The 26,413-nt window shown below is 41.1% G+C and overlaps 1 protein-coding gene across 1 annotated transcript in view; it reads right to left on the reverse strand.

Annotated features, from left to right (window-relative positions):
* ncoa2 (nuclear receptor coactivator 2) overlaps positions 1 to 26,413 on the reverse strand; it is a 59,569-nt gene that overhangs the window by 15,208 nt on the left and 17,948 nt on the right. Inside the window, 10 exon segments of the mRNA XM_030122988.1 lie at positions 4,073 to 5,426; positions 5,938 to 6,085; positions 6,259 to 6,399; positions 8,151 to 8,252; positions 9,609 to 9,797; positions 11,244 to 11,421; positions 15,610 to 15,713; positions 19,555 to 19,582; positions 19,584 to 19,728; positions 20,445 to 20,552. Coding sequence (XP_029978848.1) covers positions 4,073 to 5,426; positions 5,938 to 6,085; positions 6,259 to 6,399; positions 8,151 to 8,252; positions 9,609 to 9,797; positions 11,244 to 11,421; positions 15,610 to 15,713; positions 19,555 to 19,582; positions 19,584 to 19,728; positions 20,445 to 20,533 — 2,478 coding nt within the window. The 5' untranslated portion in view covers positions 20,534 to 20,552.

A 26,413-nucleotide genomic window follows, 5' to 3' on the forward strand; every position in this document is an offset into this window, starting at 1 on the left:
AAAAAAAGTTAAGTAAGGCAAAAAGGAAAAGCCCTTTACACCAGAATCATGTTGACAAAACCAACTCAGCAAAATCTATCCCCCCTCTGACAGAGCTGAAATGGCAATTTTTGAAGTCACAAGGATGGCTGCAACTTTAATTGGAATCTGTATGCACAGCAATATTTGAAGATTAATTGCCATGCAAGAACTGTGGCAGTGAGTACTGCCTGTTTCCTGCTGCTATTAACTGTGAAATAACTTCAATCCCATCCTCTGAAATTTGCAATAACTAATTTTGTCTTTACACAAATTATTTGCATCTGAACAAAATAAACAAATGACTGTTATATTCCTGAATGGATGGAATCAAATACTATTACAAAGCACTAAAATATAATTGAAACTTACAATGATGCAGGAGTAATGATGTCATTTGGGATGGCCATATAGTTAAAATACTATGATATAACATTGACATCCGTCTTTATCAATAATTATCACAATCATGATATCTCAAATTTTGGCCCAAAGTGAAAGTTACAAAAATTTACTCAACAGTGGAGCATTTACAAAAAAAATCTGCAAGTAGTGCATAAAGTACAAGTATTTCAGATGATAATGTAACAAAAAATGCATATTGCAATAATGATATTTATCTTGATCATAAATTACATCAATTTGTGTTGTTGGAGTTTTGTTGCCAAGGTCTAATATCTAATAATTCTTAAACAACCCCCCACACATTTGCACATCCTCCGAGCTAATAGGATGCACAAGTAGCACACATGAACATAATGTGTTATGGCATACAGCCTGACATGGCATTTATTGGATCTAAAAAAGGTTAGAGGGACAGTTACACTAATGGAACCAACAGGGACATAAACCACTGCTGGTGCCGTTTTGGATGTGATAAATTCATTCATTATTTTCTTGACCTGCTTACACATGTTTATGGTCATAAAGGGATCTAGTCATGGAAAAAATGATAAGACCACCAAAAGTCATCAAAAACAATGGTTATGCAATCAAGTACTCACTCCTGTGTGTATCATGTGACTAAAACAGACAGAAAAGAAAAAATGGAATGACTAAAAGCACTGTTTTTGGCAGTACAATGCCATAGCTATTGATGTAAAAACTTAAGTGATTTTGGTTATTATCAAGAAAACCATGGAAATGGATAGATATCAGCTCTGAAATTAAACTCTTATGAGCTATTTTTGTTGTTATTATATTTGTCCAAACAAATGTGCCTTTAGTTGTACCAGACATTAAAATGAACAAGAAATTGAAAAAAAACAAGGGTGGTCTAACAATTTCTTCCACGACTGTATGTTGAAATCCTGAACACCGAGTTATGATATTTCCAGATATCAATGTCTGCTTAGTTTCGTATTTCCCATTTATTTCAGTTGCTTAATTTGACAAATATAACTGAGGTGATAATCAGGACCTCATGTTCTAGTGGTCAATGTGGTGGAGGGAGGATAAAACACCAACTTCATTACAACTAAAACAAAAGTTAAGAGTTTCTGTTCTGCATTAGGGAAAATACAGCGCATTAATATTTACAAGCAGTAAATATGAGTACAGCTCTAATGCCAACAGGTTAGTGGTAAACTGCAAAGAACTTATTTTCAGTACCCCGCCATATATCTCATACACTTATTGGACAAATGAACCATACCTATAGTTTCATCAACCCTCAGCCACTCTTTGCTCTGATTTCTCATTTAGCTCAGCTTGAGCCATCAATAATTCAGCCCTCAAACAACCATGAGGAGAAGCAGAGGGGGAGAGCGATAGAGGCGGCCAAAAACAGTGGGCGAGGTTAGTAGAGAGGAGGATGAGTGGACTTTTTAACTAGTACAGTCAGCCTTCACACATGGCTAAGCAGCAATTTGCCAGTGAGGGAGAGAAACCCACTCACAACAAATGTGATGCTCTAATGAAGCCGCGGCTTAGTTCATTCTTAACAAATACCTAGGGTATGCTTTGACAATTAAACTTTACTTGAGATATGTTTGCTTTAATGTCTCTTGTGTTGGAAAACCTTTGAATTGACTGGGTACGTTTAAAAAAAAAAAGCCCAAATTAACCGCTTCACACTCTTGTTTCATTCCATAATAAGCACTTACAGAAAAACAAAGTCCTCTGCATCAGTACGTGTAGACATTTTTATTTCACGCTATTGTTTCTTGTATGTTGCTTCTCCTACAAGCACACCACTCCCTCTCCCCTCTATCTCCATGGTAGCAGAGAGGACATGCAGGAGCATATGGCTCATCATTTTCACTCTGCCTGCCGAGGCTGGGCTCTCCTGGGGGTATCTACGCCTCTCTCATCTCTCTTTCTTTGTTCAGTTCAACAGCAGCTCTTATTATCCATCCAATCACCTTTTTCTCTTCTTCATATGTACCCAAGTGGACGAGCGTATCATGCACATATACCCCTATCATGCACATATACCCTTATCATGCATAGCTCAATGACATTCTCTGGCTTCGCTTCTCTGTCTACAAGGGAAACGTTTGGATAGAAATGTTCCAGTAATAGTTCTAACAGTGTCTTTAAGGACAGACAAACTGAAGGTGGGTGAATCTACATGAGGGTCAATCAGTGCATTTATTTTATACCCTCCCACCACCACAGATTCAATGCGGTTGAAGACTGCTTTACAGTTTTATAAAACAGTGAACATGCGCTTACAATAAATGCGGTTTTTATCTGATGTAACTCAAGTTTTCAAGATCATTTATATAACCTTAACTACTTGATTAGTCTTGCGCAAAGTGTGTGATGCTTGCTTGTAAATTTATTCTGTTATTCTGTCCTCAAGCAGTGATGTGGAATACAATTACATTTGCAGACTTAATTCTGAACCACAGATTTCCTGTAAATGAGTCTTGCCAAATGCTGCTTTTCTGTCTTGCTTTAATGGATCGGCACCTTCCACAACATAACACTGCCTTGGTAAAACCTCTGCTACAAGGAAAGTTTGAGTTTAAGCAGCTACACTTTCCCTGCTCATTCCCTTTTTATTCTTCTATCCCCTTTTCTCTTTGAGTGCCAGGCCTGACCTGAGCTCACTGCCAAACCTGAGGATTCTGGCCAAATGCAACCAGGATCAAATGGCTAGAGAACCACAGGGGCTCCTTCCAAATGTCACAGTTGTTTGAAGCTGGAGGATAGCTTCCCTCAACTTCAGCTGCCAGCATATAGGCAGTTAAAAGACCAGATGTGTTCATGTGCATGAAGACATACAACATGCATAATATTATTGATAGAGCAATTAATCTTGCCATTTTCAGATAATCAGCAGTGACCAACTGCTGGCACTAGCAACAGATTATTTTACGAGCTTGGTAAAAAACTGAATGCAGACTGTGGCAAGCAGCCTTGACAGTGTGGTGGTCATTTAATAATGACAGCTCTCCCCATTCGTTACATTTAAAATAACTGCATTGGAGACAGAGCGCGGAACTGATCTACTTAAGTAAACAGAGACAATAAAGACATTACAGCGTTAAATCAATTTTCAACTTCAGCGAGTTTGTTTCCCATTTGTTATCATTATTTAAATGTAAATCATCAAATGGGGATAAAACACACACACCACACTATTAGTCTAAATTAATCAGCACTGGAAATTAAAAATTCCACATTCGTCAACCACTAAAAAAATATCTTACATGTTATGAGAAGACTCAACTTTCAATCTGAGTGTGGCTGTATATGTTACGAATGCTTTCTACCCTGCCTGTCTGTTTGTGTGTTTAGCTGTAGCATCCTTTGTGGACATGGGACTTAGAGGAACCAACATCTGCTATCTAACCCAGATCACACAGAGTGAAGAGGCAAGTGGAGCAGAACAGGGCAACAAAGTTTTGCAACAGGCTAAAGAGAAGGAGGTTACCAAATCAGTATTGGGAGCAGCTTGAGTTAATTTATCATGAGAAAGAGACAAAGGATGTGGTCAATAGCCTAATTTCAAACCACAAAAGAAGAGATTAAAGTGTTCAATATTCCCATTTTATGGTGCATAGGAAAAAAAAAAGAAAAAAGGAAAACCATGTGAAAAACTGACCTGTTCAGCTCGGTCATATCCTGCGTCTTGTTTCTCTGCCTTTACAAGGGGATGTTTCCCTTCGACCTTTATCTCCCCAGGCTCCAGCTTAGGAACCTTGTCCTTCAGTACAGTGTCATCCTTATCCAGTAGGTAGCGTAGCAGGGCATTGTCCTTTTTCTTTGGGCTCAATGGCTCTTGCTTAGGAGCAATTTCTGCTCCAGCTGCAGTACTGCCACCACCCTGGGTTTGGTCCTGACCCAGCTCCTTCCCTGTAGCCTCTGCGGTGAGTTTGGCCAGGTCTACAGGAGATGTACTGTTCTGAAGCAGTTGGTGGAGTATCTTATGTTTTTCCTTAAGGGATGTGGCATGAGTGTTCCCACCCGTGTGGGCCCCTCTGACCCCTGCCCCGGCCTGGTCCTTGCCTTCTCCCGTGCTGGGGGACAAAGGTGTCTCAAGAGGCTCGGGCTTGGTGGTGAGCAGTTGCAGTAGCTTGGTGTGACCCTTGTTGTCATGGAGACGGTTGTGAGCATCGTGGCCCTCAGGCGGTACCTCTCTCTCCTCTTTTGGCTCAGCTAGACTGCTCTCAGTCTGGCCCTGGGTGTGCCCAGGGCCAACTTCTGTGTGATGGCCAAATGAGTCTCCTGTACCAGCAGCAGCACCGCTGCCTCCTCCAAGTTTTGACATTAGATGTGTGTTTCCTCCTGACCCTGGCGTGACCCCAGCGGGGGAGCTTATCTTCCGGTCTGGAGAGCCCAGTGTGTGAGCATGAGGGGTCCCATGTCCATGTCCTACACCATGGCACTCACTAAGGGCCTGCAGAGCTGACAATGAACTGCTTGTGTAGCTGTTAGCGTGGGTGGTGGTACTGTTGCTGCTACCTGCACCTCCAGGCCCTCCACCACACATCCCCACTGGGGAGGGTGAGTGTAGGCCTCCTGCTACACGAGGGCTGCCTGCGCCCCCAGGACTACCACGGTGCCTGGGAGACAGCATTGAGTTCTGCTGAGGTGGATGGGGTCCCCCGGCAGGGCTGGGGCTGGCACGGGAGGGGCTGTTCATCCTCCAGTTAGGGCCCTGCTGCGGTGGCTGCATGCCCCCAGTGTGGTTGTGTGGAGGGGGGCAGCCAAAACGATAGCCCTGCATGTGGCCCCCCATGGCAGCTGGTTCTCTGGGTCCAGCTGGGCCAGGAGGGGAAAAAGGCGTGCTGTTGCTGCTGATGGTAGTGTCTTGGCCCTGAGGCCCTGAACCAGGCAAACTGCCTGGGGTTGGAGGTGTCATTGAGGGAGTGGAGGAGTTCATTGGTTTGGGAGCCATCCCTGTGGCCTGACTGCCAGGACCCATGTCCTGGCCCATTCCACAAACTGTCTGTTCCCTAGAGGTTAAAAGCACACACAGAGGTCATAAAGCAGTTTTAATTTTTTTTCCCAGTTTTCAAATATATTTTTTCTACAGACTCCCACAGCAATATCTTTTTGTTTATCCAGAACACTTTCTAATATTTCCACTACAATTTTGTCTGTGCTTTCCATTTCTTTTCAGTGCTTTCAATCTTAATTTTTTCAGCACTGGTGAAATATAGTATATACTAATGCACTTATTAATGTACTTATGCAATGTATAGGCAAAGGTGTATTAGTTTTACTTTCTGGAGCTTTGGTGAACCCAACTTTAAAAAAACAAACTCATTTTATCATGTTCCTGTCCCTCAAGACCTGCAATGCTGCTGAGATGGTTTTGCATTGTACCCACTCCACATACTATGTAAAAATCCATCAGGTTGCGCTGGAGGGCACCAACAGGCTAAAACATGCAAAATGCTAAATATGCAACTTCACACAGCAGACCTGTGTCTTTCTGACACAGGTGTAGGTAGTGAGACATACCTCTGAAGAATGTGCAGGGACATGTAGAGCTGAGGTTCATTAGTGGCAGGTGAGCGCACCAGTTTGCTTTTTGTGTGGGCTGAGACGATGGTTCCGTCAGAAAGGGAAAAACGGTAGATGGGGCTGAATGCCTGTCCATGACGCAGCACTGAGGACACATACACAGGAAGTGTCAAGTCAATCAGTTACTTTTGGTTTTAATGATTCATTTCATGACACAAACAAAATATGGGAGTTATTATCTTTGTGAAATTTAAGCCACTTTTATCTGCAACGACATTAATGTGATATTTACAGATCAGTTGCAATTACTGGTATTACCTTCCTGCTGGTGTCTCTTGGCAAAAGACATCTCCCCATCATTCTGCAGGTGGAACCGCTGGATACAGCGCCTCACCAGGTCCTCCCAGCCCGGCTTCATGGATGCCCGTAGCAGACTGGTATCCAGGGATGTTATCTTACCTAAACATAGCAAACCAAGGGGAAGCAGATTAAGGAGGTCCTACAATTATGTAATGATGTCTATAGAAAAGCATAAACCTACACCAGCTGAGCTTATTGAGATTCAGTGCCACTTATATCAGGGTATCTGCACACATCTGAGGCACATATTTGATTACTTTAGTACTGTGTGTGGTGAAGGTTAGCTGATGCCTGATAGCATGGCCTGAAGGCTTTTCCACAATGGAAATATTTCCCATAGACAAATCATTTCTAGTAGTAGTACTGAAAAAAAATTGGATTTCCATGGTTATCATGTTATTGATAAGCAGGATGAACATATTATTAAAGACTGACTGAATTTCAGTGTGGAAAAAATTGTCAGCATCAATCAGAAAAAACCCACAGTCCACCATCATCAACCCTCATTATAGGCTATTATTGCTGATTTGGTGGTGACTGTAAAGTTTGTTTATCACAAGTTATTGCATGCTGCAGGTGTCCCCTCATCTCAGGTATTTACTTTTCCAGGTAAAGGGCTGGTGGATTAGATAAACAGCAACAAAGGATATTTTTACATTTTTACTAGCAGACACATTTTGACATGAATATATGATCATAATAAAATGCAATGGTAAGTGCCTTTAAATAATTAAAATCAACATTTTTTTATGAGAGTTAAAAAATCTGACCATGTAGAAATGAAGTGATTTTAATGTCTAATTATTCAAAACACTGGTGAAAGAACAATAAAGGACAGAAAGATTTAAGTGTATTGATTACAGACCTCTGAATTGACAGTTTCTTGAATACAGTCATTCATTCTGTCCCAGACCAAATTAAATACCTTCCCACCTTTAATATCCGACTTCTAAGCTTTAAAACAAATCAAAAATGTGTAAAAACACACAAAGTAATGCAACAGTTGTCCAGCATTGGAGTGAAACTTAAATGCAAATAGTGATACACTGAAAGAGCTAAAAAACAGACTACTGAGTGACTGACAGTGATAGGAACTGAAACCAAACTGAAAACTTGCCACTCATAAAGGAACTATTTACAGTACAACACTCACAACAGCTAATAGAAGATTCACAATTTTATGACTCAATCAGGAAAATAATGAAGTGCAGACTTTATTATTTATTTATTACCCTGAAACACAGGCAGAAAAACAAAAGGCATGCAGTATATGCACAACTAAAAATGTCTGGGTGGTAGACAACAGTAAATCACTATGTCAGAATTGTGTGTGTGTGTTTGTGGATCTATGGCACACACAAATACTACCAGCACATAAAAGACTAGGTGAAACACAGACAACTGTCTGCGCCAGTGTTTAGACAGGTAGTCTACCTCCCAGAGTGCAGACAGAGGTGTTGAAGTACATCAGACACATTCAATCCTAGGGGCCTTTACCAAGAATATAATAATGTACAAATACCACAACTGTAGTGTAATGTAATTTAGAGGTTGGTTACATGAGATCAACATTGTTTGGACTGAAGGGTAAAACCCTGCTAATAAATGACCAACAAAACTAGTTAGCAAATGGGGCTGCAGCATTACAGCAAAAGGATATGCTGTCTATGTATATATGTGTGAAAATAACTTTCTAAACAGTCACAAATTAAAATCATCATTATGACTGTTACAACCTTAGGGGACAGTAATTGGCTTATTTGTGTACAGAGGAAATGTAGTTTATTCAGATTTACTATGTCATATGCGTTATTAGTTTAAATTTCCTGGCTGTGTTGCTGGTTGTATACCTTGCAGGTCTTGGCGTGTGGTGAAGCTCTCATGTGTGGGAAGCATGGGTCTTTCTTTCATGGGTACCCTGCGAGCCACACAGATCAGGCACGACTGAAAGTCTAGAGAGAAAAGGATGGAGAGAAAGGAGGAGTAGACAGAGGGAACGTGTCGAAGAAAAGGCAGACATAAGAAATGAAGGGGATGGGGGAGGGGAGAGGGGAGGAGAGGGGAGGATGGGGGTGTAAATGATAGAGACAGAGGGAGGGAAAGAAAATGAAATGCATGTTATTCCCAAGCAGCATAATTAATACAGTTATTAATGAGCATGGGGATCAGGGCTCCGCTCCTTTCATAAGGAGGAGCAGCGATCGCTGGCAAGGGAAATGATGAAGTGTGACCTTTGGAAGGTGTGTGCATGCCTGTGTGTGAGCACATACTTGCACTCACATGCATGTGTCTCTGGCTGGTCTCACCTACAGTGCCATCTCACACTGGTGACACCTCCCGTAGCCAACATTAAAGATTACCATCGCTCAATTATGGCAGTTGGCACACACGCACACACACACACACACACACAGACACACACACTGATGACACTGCTGAGTCCAGGGCTGGGGTGACCCCAAAAAGCCTACCATCCAACTTTCCTCTGCCAGTAATGCCCATAGTCACACACATGTTACTGGCAAAGAAATGCATGCCAGGGTTGACACGCACACACACACATTCCTCATTTTGACTTGTAAACAGGCCTCCTGGGTGGTCTGGCCCTTAGATCTGTGAATCTCTCGAAATTCTCTTGCTTTCTCTCTCTCTCCCTTTCCTTCCTTCGTCTCTCTACGGCTGGACAAATTCCCTCAACTGTAACCACTGATCCTGGATTGCCTCACACACATACAAGCAAACCCTCACACACCTCTGGCCTAGGTCCTAGCGACTGTAAGTGCCAAAAGTATGGCTGGCACGCAGCTGGTGCACAAAGAAAGCCAGACGGAGAAAAAGAGGTTTGAGTGTTGCTTCAAAAGGGAAACATTTACATTTTCAGTGATTGTTTTAATTAACTCCTGAGCTGTAGTTTGGACACAGAACATGGTTACTCACCAAAGTAACTGAGCAATAAGCAGGATTAGGTGTGTGATGATGTGTTGTTTTAAAAAAAAGTACGTTTGAACATCTGTACATAATTGGTAATGTACAGGAAATGACAACTCTAATGTTCGTGCACGAGTTTTCAATCTGTGGGAGTCCATGTTAGCTTTTTTAACTGTTCCTAGAGTGAGGTTCCTATCCCAAAAAAGTTAAAACATGAAAAACAAAATACTTTAAAAAGTCACTACATCGAGTACCTATTTGAATCCATTGAAAGTCTACTACTGCAAAGAGTAGAGCTCTCTAATATATCATCTGTGTATTATTTTTCTTGGTCTCCCACAGTTTGGACTTCCCCTCCCATTTATTCTCTACTTTCATACCATCTCCTTCCTCCTTGATGGACTTGGGTTCAGAAACTGCAAAACATTGCATGGTCTCATATTTCTGCTGCTGAGGCTCGTGCTCGTGCTGTTCGTCCTGGCTGTCGCTGTGGGGATTGACCAGCATTCGGCAGTTGAATGTATGACTGTTCCTCCTCGGACCCTCGCTGGACCAGGGGACTCCATTCACTAGAAAGCAGCAAAAAAGGACAATGGAGATTTACCATGCGGCCTCCTGTGAATTTTATTTGACAAATCTACTGCTGCCAAAACTGCACAACAAAACAGGGATATTGGGAGCTGCGAAGAACAAGCCAAACTGCAAGTGAAAGACATAATGAGAGCAAGACAGAGAGAATGAAGGCGGAAAAAGTGTAAAAAGGAGAGAGCAGTTGCTGGGTAGAGATCAGTCATAATGAGCAGTTGGAACCCTGAGCCCTCTGCCATCTATCCACAGCCATGCATCACAGCCAGGCCTCCATATGCATGTCCTCTAAAACACCATTGCCAATCTTTCTTCTTCTCTCCAACACTTCCACAGGCGCAAACATGCATGTACATGCACACACATACACGCGGAAACATGACAGAAAAACAGACATGTACAGCCACATATACACAACTCCTCTCACTCTAGCAAACTCTCATCACACTCCATCTGGTTTGTGATCTCATTCAGTGCATTGATAATCTCCCAGTATCTGGGACACAGCCCACTGATCGTTTCCAGGGTACTTCTCTCTGTGCTGCTCTCTTACCCAGATGGCTGGGCACTCAGACCTCAATCTAAGGCACCAGGAGAGGAGACGAAGAGGAGAAGGGACTTATGCAGAGCTCCTGATGGGGAGCACTGACATACATTGCCAACACCTCTTGCAGAGAGGAGATAGAAAGGTAGGATGTTGAACGAAAGAGGGGAAACGAGAGGCTGATAACTAGAGGAATTTAAGAGGCAAAAATCGTTCCTAAAGAAATACATGGCCTGTTTTTATGAAAGTAGCAAAACAAAGATTTTCAGGGTGGGGTGATACAAAATGTGAGAGTGAAAATGGGAACTTGGTGTGAGCATGAAGCAGAAAGAGAGAGAGAGTAACACACAAATTGTAGAGAAGGGGAAGGAAGGGCATGAGATGAGAATATAGGAAGGGAGCGATGCTGCTGACAGGGGAGAGAAGCTGAAAAAGGAAGTTAATTAGCTGAAAAGGGAGGAGGAAGGGAGGACTGAGAGAAAATGCCTGGGCTGAGCATCAGCAAAAGAGGAAAATAAAGAACCTATAGGTTTTCTGCATGACTCCAACTGTGTGTATTAAGATTACATAACACTCAACGTTTTAGCATTATAATTAAGATGACACCACTATCAGGCAGCCATGTACAACAAATCTGTCTAAACTGGGAGACGGAAGAAAAGCGAGGGTGTTAAGATCAGAGGAAGCAAAGATATGGTGCAAACGAAAAGCTGCTAAGTTCTGAGCAGAGGTGGGAGTGATGCGGCACAGAGAACATACCTACAGAGTCAAGAAAATACAATGAAGTGGATGCAGGTGACAGAGTGAGACAGACACTGATAGGAAGAGAGGAAAAAAAAAAAAGAGGAAAACAAATGCTGGCAGGGAAAATAAGCTTGAGGCTAACCGAGGGATTTGGGCAGCAGGTTTTTGATGAACTCGGCATGATCCCCGACGTGCAGCACGCTGTAGACGCTGGTGTTCATCAGCTCCTCCTGGTTGTAGCGTAGGTACTGGGTCACATTCTCTGACACGAACACGATGTTACCTTCCATATTTACCACGAAGAAGAAGCCATCCAGGGCCTGTGAGGTGGGAAGAAACAAAGATGAGGGAACAAATAATAAAGTTGACTGACTTTTTTCAAACTATTTGATGCCTTCGGTTCAGGCAGAACCTCAAATGGAGGCAAAAAGCAGGAGAGTAAATATGTACACAGTGGCTGAGTGGCCTCTTAAAACATTCATCCTAACCTGTTCTCATTTTCCTTTCAAAATTTGTTGACTGTTTACTTTGGAACCCACACTTAAGTCAAATTCAGGTCATAAACAGTGATTTTAAAGCTTTGAAAATATGAAAATTGACCATTTTATCTGCACACAAACAACCTATTTTAGCAGTTTACTATGTTCTGTTATCTTTAATGACATCCTCTTCTGTTGCAGAGCTGTAGCTTCTGTGCATCAGCTAGTTTGCACATAGAGTACTGAACTTCAGTCTGGGTGTTATCAAGTTGTATATTAGTTGTACGTCTACATTGTGTCTAAAAGAGGTGATTAGTACAGTATGTGCTGGGTACATCCATCACTCCGGCAGATGCTCAACATCAGCGTCTGACAAAAAGCAGCATAAAAGCATGTGTCTACAGAGATTGGAGGATGTGAAGGAGGAGGAGGATTTAATTGAAAGAACACAGCCCCAGGTCAGCCATTACAGACAAGATGGTGTCAATTAGGCTGTCAAATTACCCGAAGCCCTAAAAAGGGATTTCTGGTGGTTGTAAAGCTGTAAAAGCTGTCAAGATAAGAGACTCCTGTCAAGGTGTCAGATCCTCACCTCAACTCTAATAATCCTAATCTACAGACATCTATATTCTACTGCAATGTGAATTCACAGTATGTATTACACATTTGTAACAACTAATGCTACCAGAGAGCATCTAATGTATAACCTTTAAGTGCAAAACTCTTTAATGCCAATGCTTGCCTTCTCCCAGGCTTTCTTGCAGTGTAGAGTTAGCCAATTCCTCAGTTTTTAGTGCCCTGATTAAATATACACCGAGGAGATGAATAAAGCCATTACAAATGAACATACCCAAAATAAGTGCATTCTGAGGCGCTGTGCACTCCTCCTACCTGTTTCATTATGCATACTGTCTCAAAAGAAGATTATATATTGGTTTACCCTCCTACTACAATACACAGTAAAAAATGAATAGAGCATAATGTAGAGAGTAGAGGTTTTATAATGCCACTCTGAATGCAAGAAATGCTCGTCTGTTGTCACATAAATTACGTGCACTTGTAGTATAATAAAGCATTAGTGGACTTTTCGAGCAAGTCATATGGTTGTTTCACTCCTTACACATTTGTTTTTAATGATTTAAATATTACATGGTGATGCAGTGGATAGCACCGTCACCTCACAGCAAGAAGGTCCTGGGTTAGATTCCAACCAGGGACCTTTCTGTGTGGAGTTTGCATGTTCTCCTACCATCCAAAGACATGCACTGATAGATTAAATGGTCAACCTAAAATTGCCCATAGATGTGAATGTGAGACTGATTGGTTGTTTGTCTCTATATGTTGGCCCTGTGATGAACTGGCGACTCGTCCAGGGTGTACCCCACTTTTGCCCATAGGTAGCTCTAATAACCTCCCGTGACGCTAGTGGGGATAAAGTGGGTTCAGAATATGGATGGATTCAAATATTTTTTCTAAAGAAATTTGGACTGACATTTTAATAAAGGTGTAAATCTTACCTCATCTTTTAATTTGATTTGTTAAGACTGATGTGATTGAAATGCAGCATGAAGAGTTGAGTTCATGAATGGACAGGTTCAGTGTGTAGGATTAAGTGATATCTAGTGGGGAGGTTCCAAATTACAAACAAGTGAGTATCCGTCGCCTCATCTTCCTCTACAGTCCTGGCCATACATACAGAAGGTCCTTTTTTGGGACCGTGTTAACCCCACAAACATAATAAAACTTTGCAGCTTTTAACGTAATAATCTCACAAATGTAATAACTTTCCCACAAACATAATACCTCATTTTCCCACGGTGTGCTCCTACCCTCTCCATTGTTATTATAATCATATCCAGACATTTTACTTACATGGTTCAAACGCAGGCTTCTATGATACTTAATGAAAATAAATAATGTCCAGTACATACTGAAGTTTTTATAATAAAACCTTTACAAGATTTCTGCCCATTCGGTTTTGTTCCTCCACTTCTATTTGTAATTAAACACCTATTAATCTGGAATTAGTACCATATGGTGCAACTGCAACATTTGATCATTCTAAAAAGGCAAGTAACCCAAAGGACAAGAATAAATGGGAAGAAAAAGAAAGACGAATGAATATTCATGCGTGCATTACTTAAATGTATGTGATATACTAATTTAATACATTTGTGGGAAGTTATTAAAATTTTAGAAACTGAAGATTTTTACCGTCCCACAAACATAATAAATCCCCATAAAAGTAATATTTATTACATTTGTGGGAAATGAGGTATTACATTAGTGGCAGGCAACTGTTATTACGTTTGTGAGAGAGTTATTACATTTGTGGGATTTATTATGTTAAAAGCTGCAAATTTTTATTACATTTGCGGTTTAATACGTTTGTGGGGTTAACAGACGGTGTTTGGTTTGTATATATAAAGGACTAATTCTAAGGGAGCAAAGCTGATGAAAAAAAGAAGATATTTTCAGCTTGTTACAATGAATATTATATTTCATCTTTCTTTTACTTGCCCCGAAAGTGCCAAAAGTCCTCAAGTGCCTTCAAAAATCAGACTATGACAGTGTAAAATACAAACAGTTCCATCTTTTCCATATTCAATACATGTGTGATCCACCTCAGTATAAGTGAATATGACAATTGTAGTGCTATAAATATTCACTGGCCTCACAATTACATTATAGTCCTGTAAACCAATACTTATTTTCGTTGTCAATTAATCTGTCAATCCCGTTCTTGATTCATCAAAAACCGATACAAAATGATAAAATGCGTCTCCCAAAGCTCATGATGTTATCCTCAAATGTCTACTTTGGTCCAAAACCCAAAGATAATTAATTTACAGTCAGAAACCAGAACATACTTTGACTTTGAAGAGGCTGGAATCTGATTTTTTTCCCTTAAAATCTTACACAAACTCTTCATTATCAAAATACACCAACCTTAGTAGTTGACCAGTATGATTGGTAATCAATTTATGCATACATTCAATTGCATCTATGGATCCAGAATTTTTATACTTTTAATTTTCATGTTTTTATCTCAGACATTCAACAATAAGAACTTCACTTTCTACATGAAAAGAATCTGCCAACGCACGCAGCCATTGTCTCTATAATCTCAAACTAATTTGCATGTCATCATACCGCAGTTTTAAAGGAATAGAAAGTATATATTGCAACATGTGACAGAACAGCACTTGCTCCCAGTAGGTTAGGACAACAGTGCACTCATGTCCGTTACCACCCTCTCTGGTTCTCTCCGCATGCATGACAGTGGGCTGCAGCGAGTCCTGGAAAAGGGTCATGGGGCGCGTGGGTGCATTTCCTGCCGCCAGCCGTCCTGCTCAGAGCATCTTGCAATGAGTCGGGGCTGGCGGACGGGGACGTGGCTGGAGCGGGGCGGGTGTGAATGGCAGATCGCTGTGTTTTGGGGCTGCTGACAGATGGGAAAGCATGCAGGCTGCACCGGGCTATATTTAGCTGCGAGTTAGTATGTCGATTCAGTGACGCTGGACTTGGAGAGCTATAAATATTCCATGACAGGACAGATCTAGAGGCGAATGAAGAGACGATGGGAGGGAGAGAGAAAAGAGAACCGAACAAGTAGGAGAGAGAAAGGGAGGGAGGAAGTGAGTGAGAGGACGGGCTCAATGGACTGATTCATTCGCCAGGCTGTTGCTTTCTTTCCCATTATACGTAAGCACTTCAGTGGCCCTCCGCAGGACAACGAGGCCATTGCTCTGTTGGTGATTTACAGCCAATCCAGGGCAGATACAAGATGCTGGCAGCTTTAACTCCACACAGCTACACTCATACAACCACTACTGGCCCATTGGTGATTGTTTTCCGTAGATAGCCCTCTTCATTATATACTTATCATGCTTTAAAGAGAGGATTACAGTCTAGATGAGTGTTCAGTGTATGTTACATCAGTTTGAGTGTTCAGTGTGTGCGGTCTTCTGTAAAATTTTCTTCCCAGATACAGCACTATAAAATGGCAAGAAAAAGCTCTTCACACACCTCCAGCATCATTGGTCCCAAGGCATCTTTGTCAATCACACTTTGGCCTGTTGATGAGACATCAGCCTTCTGCACCTCCTCCTCATTTGCTGCTGCAGCCTTCTCTGTTGAAGAGGAAGAAGACAGAAGTTTAGAGAGTAAAACACAGATTTTAAGTAAACACGGTTCATATGTTTGTCCCTAATGCGTTTTTCTGCAAGACAATCTGAAACGATGTGAAGCAAAAGAAGCATCACAGGGAAAACATAACCAGGGGAAAAAAAAATGTTTCTGCAGTTCCCCTGAGATTGAGGTCACCTGTTTACAAGACTTTTAACAAGTATCTTTCCCATTACCAAGCAATCACTTTTTGTTCCTTTGTCAAAAAGTGCTGCCATGGCTCAAACCCAAGCCCTAAGTGACCAAAGTGAGAGGTTTTTGTAAATGTGTGTCAAAGCATGCAGCTGTCATGCTGATAGCAGCCACTGGATGGACTGCATTATTATGTGCAAAAGAAAAACACAAGTGGTTACTATGTGGTCAAGCTGCAAATGGAAACCTTAATTTTTCAAAGTGATATATCTGCAAATGCTGTCTCACTTAATAAGAATAAAATTAGTGTCTACGGACTTTTATTTAACTATTAATGATACAGTGATATGAACAGGATAAACAAATTAGTCAAGAAAACATTGATTAAATCTTAAAGCTGGTCTTTCCCGTTTCTCATTGTTGATTAGAAACAGTAGTCTCTCTCTAAAAACTCTACCGGCTTGTCCTCTTACAAATGCTCATGTACATATTGGATAACAGAGTATGGTTAGAGTACAGTAAAATCAAATGTCAGTATAGATAGTATGACTTGTTGCTCATGCAGCATTGAATACAGTGTATTCCTAAACCGGCATAAAATAAACACAATGTGATATCAAACTGCTCTTATTTGAAAAAGATAAATATAGCATGCCTGTATGCACCACAGTAGACTGTGCCACAAATGTATCACACTCTCTTTCAGTGTCTAGATCATGAGATTTTTGGTTTTTCAGAAGGTAAAATGTGGAGGATCCTGTAAGCTCTATCCTGTACCTGTGCTTTAGTGCTCTGCATTTGTCGATGAGTGATTGGGTTAATAACCATGCAGAGAAGCCTTATGTTCAGAGTGGAGACTGCCCTACTTTTGGAGATGATGAGAGGCGGAATATGAGTGGGCTGTTGGGGGGACACGTTTAACTGTCACACCTGCCAAAAAGAGGGCTGACCATATGGTGGGAGAATGCTGTTGCGAAAAGCAAATAAAATCGCGTCTTTCCTTTTTGTCTTGGGGTGTAGATATGCGAGCGCTGAAACAATTGCAGGTTTTCCCCTGCTCTGTGGGCTAGTACAACAGCACACAGACCCACATCCATCTCTTTCAGCATTAATGATGTGTGCATCAGCAGGACATCTACAGGCCCAGCGGGGACCAGTATACCAGCACAGCTGCCCAGGGTACAGACCCATCACTCAATGTCAGTGCAGTGCTTACTGGCTCTCTGTCCGTCTGCAGAACTATGCCAGGGAGAGGGAGAAACTGATTACTGATCAGGGTTGGGTGTAGGTGTAATTGCTACATAGCGTATGACATATACGTTTTCAATTCTTGTCTTGTTAGGACTGCCATTATAACTGGCTGCCTAGGTGTCTTTATGTTTTCTTCACAATAAAAGTGCCAGAAAGTGTCGTTTTGCCAATTCCTTTGCTCCTTTGTTTTTAGGAAAAAACTTAACTTTCTATATCTGGCCATTAATTGTCATTATTATAAATAATAAATGGTTTAAAACAGTGTGTTTCAGTAAAAAAGAAAAAAAAACGACTTGAAGTTTTAAGCATATTTATTATCAGAAATAACTGTAAATGTCCACGACGAAACTTTTTGAGCTTGCAGAAATAAACTTTCAACTATTTTACATCTGCTCAAACATACTTTTTGGTCTTGAACATTCAATTATGTCTTCATATTTTTTGTTATTTCCAAGCATTTTATAGCCTGTGTGGAAGTCTCTGAAACAGTACCTTTCTACTTGTAATAGTGTCTCACATCGCTGCCGTAAAGCGTTGTACAGTGTCAGAAAGCTCAAGATCTCAGCTTTCTGATACCATGTGAATTTAGTAGATAGTGCAAACAGTTCAGGAGTTACACTATTTTGAATGCTGTAAAGTGCAAAATGTAGTGCCGAAGAGATTGCCGTTGTTAAAGGGTTAAAATCCTATATGTGACATGTGAAGCTTCTACATAATGTTGTAATGCAGCCAGGGATAGCTGGGCTTTACTGAACTGGCACGAGTAAGCAGTTAAACATCTAAAAGAAGTTGTAAAAGTTTGCTATGCCATTAGTTTATAGGCTCAATAAAGACATCATTACTCATCATAGTGCCCATTAGGATATATCAAATGAAAGCAGAAAATGCAAAGCTTATAGCATCATGTAACTGCATTCTAATTTTAGTTAAGGATATATGTAAAAAGCTCCGCTCAAACAGCATGAGGCCCGTTATGCTGCAGCACTGCAACCCTGCAGGGCTGTGACACCAATCAGTAACAGTTATCAAGTCACATTAGCGTAATTTGATGCATTCAATGATGTCACCAAAAACTGAGGGGATCCTTTACACGGTGATGTCAGGGGAAAATAATATGAGTTTACAGAGAAAGGTGCACTATAAACAATCCAGTGCTACTATAGAACACATCACTAGACACACAGCAGTCAAGATGTGATTAAAAGAACAAATGGTGGCCATAAAAATGATGTAACATGTATTTAAAGGCCAGAGACTTCTAAATCATTCAGCATTCAAGGGTTTTCCTGGTTCAGCAACAAGTGCAACAAGGTAAACATGGTTACTGTGACCCTTGTAAGATGATGTACAGCAACACTTGATGTTAACGATAAAAGCCATCTCTTGTTGTCCATCGTGGTGTGGAGAACAAAGCAGAAAACCAATGACTGTTGAGCCCTTCACTCTGTGGTTGCTGTCCAAACACAACTATGCCTTCAGAGGCAGACAGGGGATGTCACTCTAGCGTAGTGTTAAAGGGAAAAAAAAAATAAATCTGTGAACGAGGAAAAGAATGGTTAGTGGAACGGGGAGGTGGAGGGAGGGAATTAGAATAAGACAGCAGAGTGGGGGAGGGATGGACAGACGGTAGCCAGGGTTTGTGTGTGATTTTTGCATCACATTGCTCACCATTACATAACGCTTGGCTCTGTGACTCACATACACCGAGATGTCGTCATCAGCCTGTCTGATTCATGTATACCCACAGTGGCCTGCTCTTTTTCTGCTGTTCTTCTACATATGAGCGTCATCATAATGTAATATCAGCATTAACTATCTGTGATAATTTGTAACTTATTAAGTATAATCTCAAACAGTTGTGGAGGAAAAAGCCTCCCAGAAATGTCTGAGCTTAGATGGGTCTGGGAAAAACAAGGAATAGTAAAAGGAGGACATCAACTAATTGCTTAATGGCACCAAAAATGAGCAGCTGACAAGTACAGCTAAGCACGGTGATGCATTTACCTGATGCTCTGGCTCCTAATGGAAGTGGGAGACCAGCAGCTTGCAAAAAACAGCTTTGGTTTATAAATGTTATATGATGGAGGGAACATTACATCAATTGTACTGCCAGCTGCTAACAACATTAATTCCTGTGTGCAGAGGAGAATCAAAACCATAAAAATTAATGCTATTAAAACACATGCTTATGTCAAAATAGAGCCACACAGTGGTTATTTTGAAGTCTTAAAGCCACTCCAGGAACAAAAATGTTCACATGGTATTCTAGTCCAAATAGCAACATTTTCAAGAAGCATTAAATCCATTTGATCCATCCAAACCCAATCCAGGGACTGCCTGCAGGTGCTGAGATACTGTAAGAAGGGCAGATACAGTGTGTATTTAATTCCACTACATTCATACCTTGCTCCTTTATTTGTCTGATCTGTTTTCACAGTTTCCTTCAGGATTGCACATTTATCAGGCTTGACATTGAAGTTGTCGATGTCATTGAAGTTGGCGAAGATCAGCTCAGCGAGCTCTTCGATGTATTTGTTCTCGTGCTCGCGGTTGCGCTTCTCATTGCTCCTCTTGGGACTGTAGACACAAAGATATTAGTGTGAAAAAATGCAGACAAGAAGGTGCTAACAGCTGATGAAATAAATTATTACAGAGGAAAGGGTTCAATCATGTGCAAATTAAGTGTGAAATGAGTGGCATCTGTAATTCCACTACAACAGGAGAGTGAACAGTGAGTCAAATACAATCAAAAGCAAAGCAGGAAGCTATCAAGGTTTCTCAGTGAAATCCACCTCTAGATGTGGCTGCAAAACCTTGTAAGATGCATCCATTGCAAGCCTTAGTCTGGAGCAGAGTCAGGGGAGGAATGTGACAACGGTCAATTATGCTCCATATGGCTTTAAATATATCTAAACCCCCCTTGTATTTTTTATTCACTATGTTAACATGAATCGCTGCATCAATTAAGAAAACCTACTTTCTTGAGTCTTTGTCTACAAATGAATTATGCAGATTTATTTTATAGACTTTGACAATGCTCGAGGGCTACATGCCACAGCATGATGCAGTGACTCCTACAGCATACTACTGTAAGTCCTACTATATTTAAGGAACTATTAAACAATTAAAATATGTTGATGTTTCTAATTTATCTTTAATAGCACAGGTCTGTGGGTTCAATACAGTTATTCTGGCAAAGTGATGTCAACTTGCATACACTAAAACAGTAAAATATCAAAACAACTGTACAAGGGATGTTGACCTTATACGAGTGCTGAGACACCATATCTTACCTAGGTCCTAACAGTTCGGCTGAACATTCTTTGCGTTTTCGTGACTCTGCCCTGGCAGGGTCAGATGAGTTTCCACCAACTCCACTCATCCTCAATGCATATCAGCGTCTGTAAAAACATACAGAAAGGAAAACACAGATTTCATGTAAACGGTGCATGTAATGTTTGATGGAAAATCAGTAATATACAACAGTATAGGAGGTGTGTAAGCATTCAGCCAGCAGAGGTATTGGCATACACACACTTGTATATAAGCACACAATCCTGTGCTGGGGGCACAGGTTGATCCACTCCAGGAGAAATGAGTGAAAATGGAGCAGAGAAAGAGATTCAAATCATTTCTCCTCTGATGGTGCAGCTCTCCCCAGAGAGGCTGAAATGAGAGCACGGCGCTCAGCCCACAGCACCAGGCTGTGTGCTCAACCATGTACCAAGATAAACCCATTCACTGCACGGTACCAAGCAAAGGCAGCTCACAGTAAGGTTAGAGTGGATGTACAATCACAACATGTGTCCATCTTCACTCACTACCTCTGAGAACGAGTTATCTGTACAGGCTTTTCGGAGTCGTTCAAAAATCAAATGTCAAAATACTTTTAAACTGAACATAAGGTCTTTAGTAAGAATGTTGTCACCGTTTTGTTCCATCAAAAATAACCAGCTGATGCCTTTTTCCCCTGTGAACTGCCATTGCTACATGAAAAGATCAAAGATCAGCCCTCTTGCACATCTTGAGCATCCTCCAAACCTATATATCTTTTATTCCTCTCTCGTCAGCACAGGCAGAACTTCATGCCACTAAATGAAAACCGATCAATAATTGAACAAAGTAATGTCTTATTAATTACCACCATCATGTGAACCAAAATTTGATGGTGGCTAATGGAGTTGGAATTCAACACAAGATGATATCTGCAGCATAGAATATGGAACACTTGCACATTTTCAGACCTTTAGATCATCTTCCAAGACAAATTGTGACATTTAAAAAAAGATGCAGAAGGCATTTTTTTGTTGCTTCATGCAAGATGAGCGATCAGCAGCCCTTCCTTTGAGAGCGTAAATGAGGGAAGGGGTGAGGGAGACAGTCAGGAAAACAAAGACAGAACTGGAGGAAACTCTCTCCCCAGCACAAGTTTGGGGGGATGTTGTGTAGTGATCCACTCTCAGCCACTAACCATGGAAACAGCGATGACACACAGTGCTCATTGCTCAGCCATTACATAAGGCAGAACAGAGTACAGCACAGCACAATGTAGAGCAGAGTGGAATAGCATAGATTAGCAGGAGCAGGCTAAACAAAAAAAAAAAAAAAAAAAAAAAAAAAAAGAAAAAGAGAGCTAGTGACCATGCAAACTTGAGTCTGCCTCCCTTCTGGCCTGGAGTGACCTACTTTAAGCTAATGGTAGGTTCGGCGCTCAATGGATGAAGTCAAAGCAGTGGTGATTGGCTGGTGAGGCAGAGGAGACTCTGAAGGGTAAAACACATTCTGTGGGCAAGTGACTTGAGAACATGCATACAATATTGTTGGCCTGTTCCGCGTAAAGACAGATAATGATACACAAAAAGTCACCGGGCCTGTGTCCTTGCATTATGCTCTTTTAAATGCCATCAGTGCGTCTTAATGCTCGGGCACTGTGCTGGCCACTGAAATTACAAGTCTTTGTAGCAGAGGTTGTGCGCTTTTATTAATGACAACAGAAACAGGCCATTAAACTCTCAAAGCTAAGTGGCACTCCTCATTCCTATTGGCTGTGCCGGAGCTTTCCAGCACAAGTTACCATGGGGATTCTGTCCCTGATTGGTTGTGCCTGTCCCTCTGGGCCGAATACGATTGGATGCCTTCGTCTCCTTGACATGGCAGTAATGATGGGTCATTGTACATCAAGACAAATAAGAGACACTGGAAGTATTAGGCACGTCTCAATGACACCAACACAGACAGCCAGACTGCCCGGCCAGCAAGCTGGCAGAACAGTTTTGTTGCTGGGGGGTCTGATGTTCACATGGGCAGACTAGTGAGGGACTTCTAATCCTAGAGAATGCCCTGGATCCCTGGGCAGCTATAAACAGCTGGGTGACTGTTAGCACTTACAGCATGAAGGTGTGTCACCGAGTTAATTATCATCATCAGCTGCTACGGAAGAGTTCATTCCCAAACAAAACTCAGAACTTCTTGTCGAGGCACTAGCAGGCCAGAGTAAGCACTGGAGCCCAGATAATACTCCGATGCATGGGTTTTTTTGAGAGTAAGCAACTCTGGAGAAATATTACTGCCCTTCATCATTTTGTCTTTTTCAAGTAAACCTACCACAATATTTCAGCTAGCATTAGCATCCTCCTCCCTTCCACCATTTATGTGCTACCCATGAACTTTATATAAGTAGCGGAATCGTGGACCCATTGGTTACTGAACTATTGTTTTGAAGCCAGTAGTTTATGATTTGAATGTTGGATTCTTGATGGATTTTTGAAGCCTGAAGTGGCCATATTTGGACAATAGAGGCAGAGCTGTGCACATGCCGTGTAAAGCTGTCAGCGAGGGGTCAGGGGTAAGCTGATGCAAGGCACTAGCTGAATGACAAGGTAAAACAGTAAACTTCATCAAGCTTTTGTAACAGTAATTTTAGAGTTATGTTAATGAAATGGAGCTGTCTGTTGAGGAAAGGCTATTTTATAAAACAAAATCTCTGAAAGTATAACTCAGTTGTCATACCAACCAGTCAACCAAGCCAGACATAGCAGATATCAAAGAATTTTATTCAATCATTGATAATTAATGGGGGAAAAGTCAGATGATAGATCACCAAATCACTTAAAACTTCCAAACAAAATAAATGACACTAATAGAAAAAATATATATTTCAACTCAGTATTTTTAGAGCAACGTCCAGTGTAAGCATATGGGAGCCAGAGTTTCAGAAACCATCGACTGGATTACGAATTAAAATACTTCTGCATTAGCTTTATTCTAGTGCACGGGTCCTTCTCTGTTTCAGTCACCCTTACTATCAACAAATGCCACAATAAACCTCTAACAACTTACACAATAAATATCACATCCAATACGTAGCCAAGATTTTTCTTTTATTGATTTCTGAGTTTTCTTTTGAAGAGATTTAACCACGTTAAGGATGGAGCTCAGTTCTCCATATGCAAATGTTCGACCAACATGAGTAGGCAGGGCTCTAATCTTTGTCTGTTATGATCGCTGCTGATCTACTTTCAGTATGACGTGTGTGTATTAATTATTCATGAACATTTCCATCACTTAACCATTATACAAGGAGAGCACAAGAACCGATGGCATATCATTAAAACTGAAAAACTTAAGGGACCCAAGAACAAGAGTCCTCTGTTGTCTTACCTTTGTAAGACAACAGAGGTTCTGAAGACTACAGTTAGACTAACATAACTCAAAAACACTTAAAAAGGAAATTAATACAATTTATACATATATATTTTTGTGCACTGAACCCAACACTGCGTTTCATTACAAGTTTACATCTTCTTCATGTCCTGTGTGTGTGAGACTGACTCAAAAGGCTAAAAAAAGGATTAGGTCATAAGCAACTTTGATGATTTAGCAAAATTCAAGCCCTGTTTATCAGATCAGAGCAGCTCACATTAGATTTTAAAATACATGTGTGAACACAAAACAAAAGGAAATACAATTGACTTTGAGAGTCCTGGGTGCACTTGGGGGAGGTGATCATAGGTGTGTGTCATTGCTTATATCTTAGGTGTCACCGGAGCAGACTCTCCAGGACTGAGTTGGAGCCATCCAGTCTGGCGAGGCAGGAATGCAGAGACAACAAGGGGCTGCTCCTGCCCAGAGTGTTGGAGACGACAACAGTTTCTCCTGTCAAACTCAGCTGGTACAACCTGTACGAGACACTGTATCACACTGCAATAAGCGCCCCAAAGGCAGAGCCAATTACACCTATAACCAGCACTGTACAGTTGTAATGTTATCAGAGAGACATGATGTACACCTTTTATCTACCAGAGGGCACACTGTGGTGCAAATACTATTTCCAACATAACACCATTAAGCTATATAGGCTTGACATGTTGCTATTGGCTACAGACTCCAAACCTTGATAGTGAGATAATATTTTCTCCAAACTTCAGAATTAGTTTGGACCATCATCACTTTTGGGATCTCTCATTTGTCCATGCTATCAGATAAAAAACAACTGGCTGTTTGTGACCTTAACATATACTTTATTGAAGCACTGGATATGTTAAATGGTAACTAGACTGCACTTATATAGCGCATTTTCTACACCTTCATGTTGCCCAAAGTGCTTTACAAAGCCTCACATTCACCCATTCATGCACACACTCATACATACTCATAGTGACAAACTAACATTGAAGGGGATAAGAAAATGATGAGATAATCATTTATAATAATAATGTCTATTCATTTTAAAATGAGTAACAGATAGTGTAGATCTTCATATTTAAAATGTCCAGTCTTAGTTCCTGAAAAACACAGACTGAGCCAAAGTGGTGGCTACATGCCTTTACAGATGAAGGCATCAGTAAAGATTAAAAAAAAAAAAAACAAAAAAAAAAACAAAACAATAAATCTCAGAACAAAACCCTGATTGGCTCATTCTTCCAACCCTGCAACACTGAATTAAAGTCCCTACTAAACAGGATAATGACTTTCTGCAAATTCATAATGTAAACATATGATCTCTATAATTTTATTACCTCTGCTACTGAGGAGGTTATGGTATGAAATCACTCCTCATTATTCATTCACTAGGCTACTGCCTGTATAATAAACACTCAGCAGTGAGCAATAAAAGGGAGATTTCAGACACTTGTCATTTTGTGCCGTGACTGAATTAGTTGAACAGTGGAATCGTGCAACAATAATGTGAAAAATGACATATTGTGTTGTGGGATTGTTAGTAGAAAGCAGAGCATGTACTGATGTTGCTACTTTTCATGGTGCACGGTGGAATCTGTTTGTTCGTCCCTCAGAAGGATTACGCAAAACCAACTGGAAGGATTTTCATGAAATTTAGTGGCCAGGAAGGAACCCATTAAATTGTGGCAGAAAGTGATTTTTTTCATCTGTTGTTTGGGTGAATTGGGGTGCTGCAGGACTGACTTGTGCCTTTCTAGATGATGTTATTTCCATTGACAAAATCAGTTGATGAAATTTTACACAAAGCGCTCTGGGTCATGCACAGCTGTGACCCCTCTGCTAACAATGATGTTTGACTATGGGTTTGTAAATGAATTTCAGCTGCCATAACCACACAGCGTGAGCAAGGCTCCACGAACATTACGAGTAGGGGGGCTTCGAAAACCACTGAATCACCCATTCCAGTCACAGTGCAACATAGGAAGACGAGAAATGGAAGGGGGGAATAAAATCAGCATCTAATTGCCAAGGGGAGAGGGCATGCGCCAGTGTGCCATTCCTGTAATCATGTGGGTTAGCAGGGCTTTGATTATAGAGACACACCCTGTGCTTCTGGAGCTAAGGGGAGTGCTGGGCATGACGGTGCATCAAACTGCATCAAACGCTACTGGGGAAGCGTTTGAAGTCTCCTGCACTATAATAATGAGGGCCCTTCCAGAAAGTGCAAAACCACTGTGGGGCACTGAACAATGTCTCGCTGGTGTGTAATCTGTCCTCACATGGCTTCTTTGCACAAAAGGCCCTGTAAGAGAAATGCAGAACCAATAAAGACTTCATCTGGAGGACTACAACATAGTTAGTTATACATTTCCCCCAAACTGCAAAGGGAATCATTGCAGAGGAGGGGCCCAGAGGAGTTTTGTCTTCTCATTTTACGTTTTAATATTTGCAATGGTGAGAAGACTGGCTGTGAGTGCCAAAATACACAGAAATATATTGGAACTGTGTCAGATAATATTGAAGACTAATATGTATTTCAAACAATATCAGTTTCAACACAGTGCAGCTTGGTTGGGGGTCT

The sequence above is a fragment of the Sphaeramia orbicularis genome, chromosome 20, assembly GCF_902148855.1.
Source record: "Sphaeramia orbicularis chromosome 20, fSphaOr1.1, whole genome shotgun sequence".
Classification (NCBI taxonomy): domain Eukaryota; kingdom Metazoa; phylum Chordata; class Actinopteri; order Kurtiformes; family Apogonidae; genus Sphaeramia; species Sphaeramia orbicularis.